We start from the raw sequence: 14,192 nt of genomic DNA on the forward strand, positions 1-14,192 counted from the left end.
ATTAATTTTTCACATTAATGCTATAAATTAATTTATATCAAATTTTGCGGGCCAAGTCTACCTTTTTATCAACAAATAGATCAAATTTTGAATATAAAATGAATCAAACACACAAATTACACATTTGGACTCTCACCAGTGACAATTAATGTGAATTGTGAATCATATTAAAATTTTAATGTGCAAGTGTGATAACACAGTAAAAAGTATGCCGGAGCCATTTTAAACAATTTTTCGCTCAAATTTTGAACTCCAGCGCTACTAATGGTGGCGGAAAGTAATTTTGAAGTTCTGAAGTATTATGCCAATCAGCGTGAACTTTAATTTTTGCTTTTACAGCTGATAATATGAAAGATAATTAAATAAATCAATATTAAAAAAGTTAAATTGAAATGACAGACGTGCACGTAATTGAATTACATATCGCGAAGGTACATCATAATGATCTTTATTCAGCTCATCCCTTAATGTATTTCTCTGTTAGTTTATACTTGATATACGATACCCTAGCTACGTCTGCATTTATTAACTAGAAATCTCTGAATGTTGAAAATCCTAGAACATGTAATTCTACTGCATAATTCATAAAATCAAAGGATGGGTTTTACTGTTTCACCGGAGTCACTTGCCTTTGTTCTTGAATTATTTCGCTTAATTAACTTTAATCACTATCCAAATTAATGTTGTCTGATGTATGATAAAAAAAGTAACATAGGGAGATAGTCAAAGTTGATTTGGAAGAGATAGACTTCTCCTCTTTCTGTTCTACATTGCTTTACATGTACTTTTTATATATAAGAGCCATAAGAGCGTATGTTTTAAATGGATGGTATGCTTTTGGTAGAGGAAAACCAATAATAGAGCAGTCATATAAGTTCATAGAGGGTGAATTACACAAAGAATACTCACAATGAACGCTTAATGAAACCCTCTTGGATACAGCGGGAGGAACATCATTTGAAGCTATGCAGAAATAAGCTCCCATTTGACGGCGTTCCAGTCGAGACAATTTTAATGATGTTCCGTTGTATGAATCAGCTGAAATTGGTTAAAAGTTGCAGTATGAGTTAGGGTCACATTTAATTCCCCTGACTAGAGGTGGGTTTACATAGGGGTGTGGGTGTGAAAAAGAAGGAGTTAGGTTGATTCTATGAAAAGCATGATTTGTGCTTAATTGAGCTTTCGATGCCACGCTGACCGGCTTCTATATGCTTCAATGTTCCCAACCATTCTATTCCCCGGGAGAGCTATACGCGCATTTTCCTCATGCTTCGTTACACCATTTATTGTCAAAATCCCACCCCCCTACCCACCACACGTTGTTTTCAAACATGAAGCAATGGCACAAAAAAAAAGTTAATTAAAATACCAAATGGGATGACAAGTTGTTTGTGCACCTTTGCATATACAGTCGTGAGCTGACGGTTCGTGCTTTTATAAGCTTTATTTATGTTTTTACAGACGCTTTTGTCATTTATACAATCCCCAAAGAAGAACAGGGTTGAATGATGTAATTGAAAGTGAATTCGAGAGGTTTAAAAGGATGGGGGAAAAGTGTGTTCAAAAAAAAAAAAGCCCGGGAAAATGTATTGAAATGCTCGAAAGCAATTTAACTCCACAACTCATTAAGTGAAAGCTATTTTATTTTAAGCTTAGCACATTGCAAAGTAGTACCAGTTCTTTTTTTGTCGTCAATGAGTAATTGAGAGTTAAGATAAAGTATCAATATAATGGATGTTGAAAATGATCCGGAAGGAACTTGCTTGTAGCCAACTTCAGACTGAGACTAATTCAACAATGGCTGAAAGTTTCGAAGTCACGCTATATGCGTCAAAGCAGTGAAATAAATTTATAACATTCAAAATCCAAAAGTGAATTTATAGTTTGAAGAGAAATCTTGAATTATCAAAAGAAGCCATAAGATCTTTTGGTCTAAATAGTTATCTAATTGCACAAAGAAAACTTCCTAATTAAACAAGAGATTAAGTTGCACAGCAATTATTATGTTAAATACATCAAAGTAGCATGTTGGGTACTAATATCGCTAATCTTCCTAATTTGAGAGTTTCTCTTCGATTCTAGGGTGAAAGGAACACCTATTGAAAATTAAGAATTCGTGTGAGGACCTATTGACACCCTACTCTGTACTATTTGGAGTACGAAATTTGAGCACTTATCCATATCGAAAAACGTAAATTAATAAAAAAAAAACACCATATTACTTACATTTTATTAGATACATTAAATAAATTTCAACATTTTGACAAATGTGTTAATAGGCGAGCGCCAAAGAAGAAGAAAGAAAAGAAAAGTGTTGAGCCAAAGAAATTGTTTATTGTAAAAAGTGTTAAAAGTTTTTGTTAATTGCTGTAAAGCTGTCTAAAAGTGTGAAAACTCAGTTACCTATGTACCCAAGAAAGACATCATCCTTGTCCCCAATAGAGACGAAGTCCCAGAAAAAGCCTAACATTTTCGACCAAACGAAGAAGGTGCGTAGAGCATCGAAAGCTCTGGGAAGAAAAGAATTTTTATTCTGGGCTGAACCTCCTCCCATCCGACGATCATCGGATTTGTCCATTGATGTGTTAATAGGGGTTCCCTGTCGAAGAGTTTTTCCTTCGACCCTACCTTGTGGTTACCAGATTTGAAAATAATTAAAACAGGAGTTTGCATTTCGAAATTTCGAACAAAAGATGTGCTAGTGCTCTAGCGGGGAATCCTTGCACTTCGTTTTAGACCCTCTATTGGCTCTGTTCAGTAATAACCTTCCGAAAAGATAAAACAAAAAAACCACTCCAAAGCCAAGCCAAATATTCGAAAATCTTATTTATGTAGAGAATCGTCAATCAGAGCAAATGACACTCAATTCATCCAATTTTCTCCGAAGTGGAGACAGACAAAATTCTTGCCTCCACCCAGGATCGAACTGTAGACCTCTCGTTAACTAGACGAGTGCTCTACCAACTGTGTTATTAGAGGCCACATGCCCCGCTTGACTTGCTACATGACCTTAATCAATTGCTTACGGTGTTATCACACTAGAAAATTTCACATTGAAAAGTTGCTCATTAAAACTACTAGAACCACTCGAAATCGCTGATTTAGTCAGGACACATTGCTAGAATTGCTCAATGTCACGATGGCACACGGGTTGTCAGATGAGTGTTTTTGTTTTTGAAGCATTTCAGTTGTTTGAGTGAAAATGTGTGATTTTAGTGACGAAGAGGAAGTTATCCTCCTGTACACTGCTTTTGTGTCGTGCAAAAGGACCCGCCAAGCGAAAAGAAGGAGGGTGTGGGCGAGAGAATGGCTTTTAACGCGACCTTCACATGGTTTCGTTGAAAATCTTTATGGCAACATCGCAAGTGGAGATTTTTTTGGAGACAATGATTTTCTCCGGATGACTTCGGAGGAATTTGAAGAGCATCTTCAAATCGTAGGGCCTTATCTACAAAAAAAGGCGATTTGTGACTCAATTTGTCGCAAACGGATTGAAAACCATCAGATCGGCTGCCTCTATTTTTGTATTCTCGACATATTTTGTAGTCCCAAATGACGGATTCTTGATGTATAGCTTCAATCAATTCCGCCACCATCTCATTTGACCACAAAATCCTAGAAGTTTATGAACGAATATAAAATGTAGATCGAACACATTTTTGTTTAGCTTTTTCTTACTTATCCTCTTCACCGATCTTTTTCAATGCCTTTTGCCCTTTCTCCATCTCGTTTACGATAAATTGGCACTACTTCAATTTCATCACTAATAAACTGGTGGGAGAGTTGTGGTGCAGAAACTACCCGAATGACTGCAATAAAGTAGTACCAGATGCAAATGTAATGAGCAAATTTTGCTCATTATTTGCTCATTATTTGCTCATTAGTTATCAATCGTATTTATGCTATTTTAATCTATTTAAACCAATTTTTGTGACTCGAGTCTACTTTTTTATCACTAAATGAATCGATTTCTAAAAGTTCTTGAAGAAAATTGCACAATAGGGCATATATCAGCAACAATTGATGTGAATCACATGAAAATTTTCATGTGAAATTCTCTAGTGTGATACCACGGTTAGTGCAGTTCACAAAGCAATTTTTCTTGCTTCCACACTGCAGAGAAAACTGGTTGATTTTAGTGTTACTTAGAGCCTCAAGTGGGTCAGTGGATAGAGTAGTGGCTCTATGACTATGAGGTCTCTCTCGGGTTCAAAGCTGAGCAGCAGCAGAAAAGATTTCTCATTCGTCCAGTGAATGAATGAATAGTAATGCCAATAGTACATAATTGGCAAAAAAGTGAAACGCCTAAACAATGGAGGCTGGTACGAAAACGAGTTTCGAGGATTAGTGCTGTGTCACTCCTTGGCGAATGGTACCTTTAATATATTTTCTCAGTATTTCGTTTAATTCTACAAAGAAACAAGTTAACATCCGTAGTAAATTTTACAAAAATCATTAAATTTGTGGTCAGTAATGTGATTCACGGAAAAATGCATGTGTTATATTTTGAATGTGAAAATTGCTTTGGGAAGGATAGTATCCAGATATACTTTCTGTTGAGAACTTCTATGGTTTTGCCAGGTATTCAGGCATTCTATCTTCATTAGAAAGATTCTCCGAAATTCTTGGCAGATTTCCTGAAAATATGTATGCTGTTGAGAAGCCCTCCGGATATACAAATTCATTCTATTAAATCACCATAAGTGTTACTGACTTGAAAGAAATTCCCATTTGTCCTTTTAGAAATGAATAATTTTACATCCTTTGTTCTGTACAGGTTCTAGAATAGGGGAGACTGGGGCAGTAGTAAACATGAGGTAGCACGAAACATTGATATTGATGTCTACACTACTCGGACTTGAATGATTATCCATATAAGGTCTCGTCCTGTGAAGTCTAAGATCAAATTGAAAAATTACAGTGTTTATAACTACCACTTTGGCGAAAAAATATTGTTGTTTGGTCTCTGAAAGGATCATCATCCCTGACGCACCCGGAAGGAGGTCATCTCCCTATTGCGTTATACTTGTTCTTCGTCAGTTATTTTATTGACATTTTGAGGTTGGAATTTATTCATTTGCAATTAAAAGAACTTTTATAACATTATTTTATTGTTTCTTAAATTACTAATCGAATGATGCTGAACCGCAGCTGGAATACTTTTATACATCAAATGGCCGGTGGTAGGTCACCAATGTTAAGACGACGGTGGACGCTGATTATATTTTCAATCGTCCATTATATAAGTGCTTTTAAGAGAATCAAAGCAAGTAACAATATTCCTCAACGTGAAATACATTCTAAATTTATTTGGATACCCCTGACATAACCTCAAAATTTCTGAATTTAATGAAGCTCAGTGTCAGGTGCGTTATGCCGGTAATAAACCTGAGGATTATTAAGGGTATGGATTAAAACAATAATATTTAACCACAATCCCACTACAATTGCAATCATTAACCCGTCAGTTAATCCTGAAGCCTTATATGGTTCTTAAATTAAATGCTCTGTATGGATATTTATATTTATATTGATAGTACCTTCAGTTTTTAGTTCACAGATTCCTATCAAATAATCACTATGCAAGATGAATCTTGTCTGGTTAAATAGATCCGGATTTAAGCACTAATTTAACTTTCCTGCAGGCATTAGCAAGTTGTGAATGCAACTAACCCAATTCTTATGTCTTCTATCTCAATCTCTCTAGAGGAAGCATCACGGATCTAACCTCAATTATTATTATGCTTTCCCCCAAGAGATGAATATTTCACAGGGACAATTGTGCACTTTGACACGTTTTACAAACAAATTTTCTTTAATACCCTCCCCCATTATTGCTCCTACCTTTCACTATTTCTCGACTTCCGGGCTTTCTTATAAGAATAACATCGCCATCCTCTCTTCTCCATGTGACTCTTGGGATTGGATTTCCAGTAGCACGACACGTTAATGATGCATCTTCTCCCTCTTGCACAGCAATATCCGCTGATGACTCTTCGTTGATTATATCCGGAGGCACTGTGGGTGTGACAATTTTCCAAAATAATAAAATATTAATTTTCAAAATTGCAAGACAGTCAAAATTGTCTCTTGGGTCACCCAAGAGAGATGGAAACAGGAGAACAAAACCACATCTGGAGGTATCAACAGTACAAAAAGGAAGAAAAAAAATCCATTATTACATATATAATGTGACATATAATATGATTGGAGAAAATGGGAGAGAAAGTTTTTTTCAAATATTGACTTTGACGCAAATCTAAGAAATTGACTGATTGCAAAATTCTTGATTCGCGTCACTTGTTTCAATTCACCAAAAAAAGAAGAGAAGAACTTTTTCTTCCCTCCTCACTTTGTGATATTTTATTATACCGAATGATTCGAGCAATTTATTTTCATACACATTCATATTCCGCAAGACTATATAATGCCATTTCCGTCTGGCACTTGCCACTCCTACTCCCATTTCCCGGATTGAGGAAATTTTATTCCCTTTTCCACACACAAGAAAACCACCACATCAAAAATTCACCCTCAATCTTAGGTTAGACTATATACATAGCTATATGTACTATGTATAGCTTAGTCATATAGTATATATTAGTAAAAATAAGTCTCACCACCTCTGCCAAAAATATAATATATCATTCCAAGTGTTTTCCGGTTTTTGGGGGATGGTTATTAAATTTTTTAAGCGAATAATAGGAAAATCTGTTGACAGAACTCTCCAAAAACTGGGGAATTCAATCAGTGAATGGGAAAAGAAGCCACCAAACACAAACTCGATAAGTGCTACAGTTAAGGGATGAAATTCTTTTATTATCGATTAGGATTTTCAATTTCGTTCCGCCGGAATTGCTGACTCCCTGACGTTCTCCATCCCTCAAAAAATCCTGCGAAGGCTAGAGTAAGTGCCTAAGAGGTAATAGCAATAGGGGATACCCAAGAACCATTTAATTCTCAAAAGTAAAGTAAAGATATTTCCTACGTAACACTATGTACTGGAATTAGTAGATAGAGTTCTTGCTTTATTATCGGATTTTGCATAAAATCGGACAAAGTTGGGATATCAGAAGAGTTGCAGTATTTCACGAGGGGAGATCTCGGTGGCGCAATAGGCAAGACCGTTGGCTCTTGGGCGAATCGATCCCCGGTCTAAAAAAAAATAGATTTTCACTGTGACATAACGTGATAAAAATGTGCCGCCTCTCCCTAAAAAACTCCCGAAACATAGAAGAAGCATCCACACTACGAGAAACGCGTTCCTAGGCGATCTACGATCATCAAACGAACAAGTTGTAAAGATTATATTGTGTAAGCCCTTATGAAGCTCACCTAAATAAATTTACAAACTTATAGAGGGAAATTGGAGAACTGTAGGTGTCACCCATTTTTCATTTCATGATAGTGAACCGTCCACGGTGACCACAGCTCACTCCTTGAAGACAGAACAGTTACCTAACAGCAAGAGCCAAAAAGCAACCTGTTAGCACCGATAAGGATGGTATAGGGGTTGGGCGTGTCTAAAGCCCAAAATAGACACGGATCAACTTAGGGATCAGCCCGAAAAATGAGGATTGATGTCAAAATATATTAAAATATATATTAAAATATTAAAGAATATTAAAATTTAAAGGAAAAGCATCGTCTAGTTTTTGAAATATTCGCGATCGATTAATCGAAAATCGATTTTTCGATTAATCGAACTTTCGATTTAATCGGATGAAATGGAGATGTCATAAGGGTTGTAGTACTCAACGAGAGCTTTCCAAAACACCAAAATTTTTCGATTTCCGATAATTAGAACCGGAGATATGACCATTTAAAAATTGAATTTTTGACCCCCTCTAGCTCGGGTCAGGGGGGTCGGAAGGGGTTAAGTTTGGTATTGATCGAAAGCTCTTAGGCCCAACTACAACATAATAAAATTTGAGATCGATCCATGCCATAGGGGCTGAGTAATTGAAAAAACAAAATTTTGGGGTATTCCAAAATGGCGGAAGGGGGTGGGAGGTGGATCTGACATCACCTATTTCTAGCCACCCATCGACATTTAACCTTTGCCGAAAACCGCATGTCGATATCTCTCTCCGTTCTCTCTCCAGAAGTGGTTACACAACGGACGGACGCAACGGATGGGACGACCACGAAAATCGATTTTTAGCGCACATGATTTTCGTGATCTATGAGTGTCAAAACGTGTACATCCAAAATTTGGACCCGATCTGACGGATTTCACCTGTGATCACAAAAGCTGAGATTGTAAAGAATCTCAGCTAAAACCTGGAAAGCAATGGTAGGCAATGTTGCAAAATCCTAAAATGTATTAAGATTGGAGTAATCGGAAGGTCAGGAGTGCTTCTTCCTCTACGAAAAATCCATTGACATTGCACTTAAGAAGTCTTTCAGCAATCAAAAAGTCCACATTTAATAGAAATTTACGCTGAGAACGCTAATCCTTAATCCAAAATTCTCAGTGTATGATAGTTTGGGCTGATTCTGTACCGCCAAATTTTTCGAGCTGAGTATTCTCCAAAATCAGCCTGTATCTATTTTCGGCATAAGGAATAAGGGATTAGGATTGGTGGGTTATAGCCTAGTCCCCGGCGAGTGGCCTTCAAAGTTGAAGCCAATTTCTTACTTTCATATACAAATGCGTATGGGAATTTTTCTGCACTCGTGACCGTTACACGATATATTTCAAAATTGAGGTGAGCCTTCTGCACAAGACTCTGGGCCTTGTAAAGAGGGATAAATATACTACATATCTGTCTAAATGCGGTCTTGTTTTGAGAAGTGGCTTCAAACAGCTCCATATAAAAACACTTCGCCGGGGACTAGGTTATAGCCGTCGACTTGGGTTAACATTCGTCGAATAGGCCGTACGCTCTAAAATTGTAATATAAATAAAGTGTCTCGATACGATTAATAATAATAATTTCCCGAGAAACTTCCAGAACACCAATATTTTTTTTAAATTCTGACAATTAGAACCGGAGATATGGCCATTTCAAAATTAAATTTTTAGACTCCTTATAGCCCGGGTTCACTTCTTGACTTCATTTGTTTTTAATCGAAAACTCTTAGGCCCAGCTATAAGATATGTAGATTTGAGATCTATAGGTGCCAGGGACTCAGTTATTGAGAACTCAAACAGACGGAATGGAACGCCCACGAAAAGCTATGCGAAGGTAACAAAGTGCGCTACCTTCGGACGACTCAAGCTTCGGGCAACTCAATTTTCTTTTCTATGTTATTGATGGATTTGAGCCATAACTCTTTTCTGGCAATTTGAAAAATTAGACTAGCTATTAAAATATAATATTAAAATGGGTAAAATTCATTAAAAAGATATTGAAAAAATTGATTGTTCGAAGCTTGATTCGTCCGAAGGTAGAACGCTGTCCCCTATGACCATTTTAAGAGTAATTTTTCATGCACAATTATTCGGATCAGGCAAGGGATATGGGTAATTTTATTTTTAATTGAAAGTTCTAAATCTTAGCTGGCAAATTTTGAAATTTGTGATCGACCCATACCTTGTGGCCGCTCGACCGCTGGCTCATGTGCGCTTAACTCTGTAATGTCCATTAGTCATTATGCTAACGAAGAACTAACGTTTAAACAACGTTTTCATAACCTGAGCCCAAATTCACGAGCATAACCAGATAAGTTTTTGACTGGTTAATAAGAAAGAATCGATTGTACAGATATAAATCATTTGAAATCGATTAATTTGCGTTTAGGATAGTTCTTAAACGGTTAAAAAGAAAAAAACCCCAAGTAGCACTGCATGATTAGAAGCACGATATCAGAAGTCAAATTCTCCAATGTAATCAGTCGCAACTCGTGATTGGTTACTGTCTACTTTGATTGCCTGGTAAACCGAAAACTTAGCCATATCCGAAACCAATTATCTCGTACAACGCTCCATTTTTTTTTTATTAATCTGAGACACTTCCCTTTGTTAAGCAGTGTGGGCCAAGATTAGATTGACAAAGATAGAAATACCTTTTCACACATTTCTTTACTTCGCGGAGTGTTATGTTAATCTTATGGATAAATTAACGCACAGAAAGACTAACTTCACGTCGATTTTGATAATATTTTTCTGCATTCTCTTTCCTGATTTGTTTTCTGAGTTAGAATTATTTTCATGGACAGTTACACTACATAAATAAATGGTTTTTAATACAATTTAATGTGAAGATTTTAAATTCAGTGACCGTTAAGATGTGCGTTATGTTTGACAGTGTCTACCCATGAGCCATTTATAAATAAGTTTCTTTTTCCTTTCGCAATAATCATTTATTAACGTAAAAAGATAATTACTCAGTATTCCTAGTAAAATTGTACTAATTGGTTAAAGAAATTCATTGGATTTTTCCAAACAGACCTACATATACTGAATAATTTTTGATTTGGCACATATCCAAAAGTTCACAAAACTTCAAATGTGTAATTCCCAATCATCTCACGTTTGTAAATTAATGTTTAGTTGGATTTCTCTTTACGCAAAATACTTTAATTATTTCAAATTCACTTTAAATTCTAAATGGAAATGAAGTATAAAAATTTTATTCTTCATTATCCAGGAGTTTTAAAGAAAATTCTGCAATTAAAAATTAGTTGAAAAGGAAAACTTCAAGAAAATCACTACGGTCGGAAATAGTATTCAAATTAAAAAAAAAGTGCTTGGAGGTGTTAGGAAATTGCAGTGTTAGAAAATAAAACAACTTTATTTTCCACGCAATCCAGGTTTTGTAATAAAATGGATTTGGGGTGATGTAGGCATGGTACTCACACAGTGAACCCTCAAACGATAGGAATGTTCTCTTTATTTGCAAAGAGCTAGTTCGTCATTTCTTAGCCATAAGATGGATAATCATTAACCCCAAGAGGCGAGATGAGAAATGGTAAACTATTTATTTGTATCCAAAGAGAAAATTCGCATCGTTTGAAGGTTCACCATGTGTGAACCATGCCAACATTCCCCTATATAGCCCTATCATGTACTTTATAGATCTAGGCATGAATAAATAAGAAATACGGTAAGTGTACCAAATTTCGGACAGCTTGCAATTTCGGCCACATTTTTTATTCCTCAAATTTCTACGGATTTTTAATTTCTTCATATTTTCTTTGGAAATATTCCAGAAGGGCAGGGAACTATGATAATGTAGGTGACCGAAATTAGCCACCAAAGCTATATCAACATATTTACTCATTTTAAAATGTATTAAAAATGTTTTTAGAGAAAATAAAGATGATAAAGATGATAAGGTTCCAAGCAACACTCCTTAAAAAGAAGTAACAAAAAAATCAATTTTTATTAAAAATATTACATTTCAAACTTGAGACTTTGGCGCTTGCGTGCAACTATGCCGAAATTTGGTACAGATACCCTATGTCAGGAAGAATTTACAATGCCTCAAAAGTCTGAATAATGCCTTATTTAAAGAACAAGAACCACCATTTTTAAAATTTTTGATTATTTCTGCTCAAGTTCAAGCGGTATTCGCGGTATTAGCGGCGATTGTCAAAATCATCCCTCGATTTTTTCACCCCCTCCCCACAAAAATTTCCAACTTCCACCCCGTGGAGACCGCTTTTCTCAACAAATCTTCGCGTTTCAGAAGATTTCTGATGACTATCATCAAGCTGTATGTCCGTCTGTCCATTCGGCTGTCGCGAGGTGTAAAGGCGAAACGCTTAGAGATAGAGCCCTGAGACCTTCGGGGACCCCTCTCCCCCACAAGTCAACCCGAAAATCGTTAACATGCCCCCCATTTTCCCCTCCAAAACCAAGTTATATTGATTTCCTCGAAAACGCATCATATTTTTTTCTTTTTTGGATATGTAGGACATATGGCCCATTCGACAATTGTTAACCCAGTCGACGGTCAAACACACCAATCCCAATCCTACATTCCTATGACACACCCAACATCTGAACGAGTGTAAACCAATTCATAACCGATAATTAATTTTTATCATAAAAATTGTATTACTTCCGAGCTATTTTGTGCGATTTTTTTAGTGATACAGTAGACTCTCGCTCAATCGGGCGCAAAATTTTGTTGACAATTTTAACGTTTAATTCTGAAGCTAATTAGCTCAAATTCGCTGTAGTTCTTTCTATTTTATCGTGATTCATTATAATTGAACGCTTTTTGTGGAATTTACAAAGGCTTTGACGCCCAAATCTATAGATAAACCGGATGGCATTTTGCCCCAAATGCCCAATTGAGAGAGAGTCTACTGTACAACCTATTCAATTCTTCGGTTTTGAACCGGTAGACGGTAAATTATGAGAAAGTGTTTTTGATTTTGAAGTAGCGTAAGATGGGGTAGGGGAAAGTGCCCATGCTTGATACCATTGGATGCTTCGTAATGACTAAATTTTTCCTATATTTCTCAATAAACGTGACCCCGCAATATATTTTAAAAACTGACCACTTTCCCATAGTTTTTAAAATATGTTTGCGATGAGTCACATATATATTGTGAAACATAGAAAATTTAGTCATTACGAAGCTTCCAATGGTATCAAGCATGGGCACTTTCCCCTAATTCGGAATCATGTCTATTTTGGAATTTTGAGATTTTTTTTTAATGGACACAGGAAAAATAAAAACAAAAAGAAATATACTCAGTCCCGGCATTAAGTCCCTCGGGATTATGCACCTGACGGAATTATGCAAGTTTGCCTGCTATTGAGAGTCAATTTATGAATACCAATTTTGAAATACGTCTGAATGTATACTATTTTGCGACTACTTTTTCAGAATAAAACTTTTATTTCTTTTATTAAGGTGTTTTTTTTTAAATATTCTAGCCATTTATTAAAGAACTCTGGCCAAACAGTACGTTAATTCATTTCTATTAAACAGTTGAATCTTTTTGCTAGAACTACTTATACTCCGCGTGAAATCCGTTCTACGGCCGATTTAATCAAAAGAAAGCCCCTGCGGGTATGCAAATTTTCTCGATGCGTAATGGCATTTCGCGCGTTTTTTTCGGTCCCGAAAATTGTATTGTATTGTATTTATTCTTCATCTTGATTGTGACATTTCCAACCTTCCCTACGGCCATCGCCGTCATAGCGTCGGTGACCAACCTCAAGAGCCAAAACGATGGAAAAGCTCTATCACGGGTTGTATAAGCCAAGGTAACATTATTTGTTTACATATTTGTTTACATGTTTACATTAAATAAGAACCATTGAATAAGAATGTCAGGAAATGTCCACTCAATCAAGAGACAAGGCCAGGCTGTGGCAGCCGTTTGGCATGGAGGGTAAAACAAAATGTGCATAATACCGAGATTGAGTGTACAAGACTTTACATTCGAGAGTACTTCCTCGTTGTATTTTTTCTTTTTCCCACCTAAAACTCTAAGGTAATCGCAAAGTTCCAAATTAGACATGATTCCAAATTGCCCCATTTTACCCTATGGCGCTTAAGTAACGAGTTCTAGAATTCCGCAAAGCTAGAACGAAGTATCTTCTCCTTATAGGCTATAGGCTTTTTATAAGTAGCTTAAAGCACTTTTAGATAACTTTGATTCAGTGAGAATGGCTAATTTGCTACTTGGGAGTGTCAATAGAGGAGTAGGAAAAAAAAATTCGGAAATTGTACCACGTTTTCACTCTCACAGCCGTTGAATTTACTCAGATTCCCACCCCCTAACCTCACCCCTTGGCATCCCCGCTCGATCCTGGGCTCGATTTGGTCCCAAACACACAAAAAGTGTTTAACTGTTGGCAAAAAGCGCTTCAAAACTCGTTCAACTGATGATGCCTGTCCCGAGTGCCACATAAAAATTGGGTTGAGGGTGGCTGCTTTTTGGGGATGGCATTCTCGGGGGGTGGAATTGCTGGGTGTGTGTATTGTGTGGGTTTGATACACACTACACATACCTATATTATGTTGGGGTGGATTGTGTCGCATGGGGTGAACGTGTCATTTGTGAGATGAAAGTTTAACGCTAAAGCAAAGCCAGAGGAAAAGGCTAAAGGTGCCAGAAGTGGGAGTAATGAAGACTATAACCACCATAAAAGCAAATTACCTTCCAGCAGTAACCAGAAGGCCCAAAATGCACGGGTTCGCACAGAGTGAGGTCTTTTAAAGTACCATGGCATGAGAATGGGTGGAAATGGTGGGGGGGTGCCCTACAATGTGGAGTACAGA

General features: G+C 36.6%; 1 protein-coding gene across 1 annotated transcript in view; it reads right to left on the reverse strand.

Moving 5' to 3' along the window:
• Positions 1–14,192, reverse strand: part of LOC129810189 (lachesin) — a 57,160-nt gene that overhangs the window by 13,672 nt on the left and 29,296 nt on the right. Inside the window, exons 4-5 of the mRNA XM_055860514.1 lie at positions 5,845–6,018; positions 910–1,038 (exon numbers count right to left, since the gene is read on the reverse strand). Of these exons, the coding sequence (XP_055716489.1) occupies positions 910–1,038; positions 5,845–6,018 (303 nt within the window). The remainder of the gene's footprint in view (positions 1–909; positions 1,039–5,844; positions 6,019–14,192) is intronic.

Source organism: Phlebotomus papatasi, chromosome 1, assembly GCF_024763615.1.
Source record: "Phlebotomus papatasi isolate M1 chromosome 1, Ppap_2.1, whole genome shotgun sequence".
NCBI lineage: Eukaryota > Metazoa > Arthropoda > Insecta > Diptera > Psychodidae > Phlebotomus > Phlebotomus papatasi.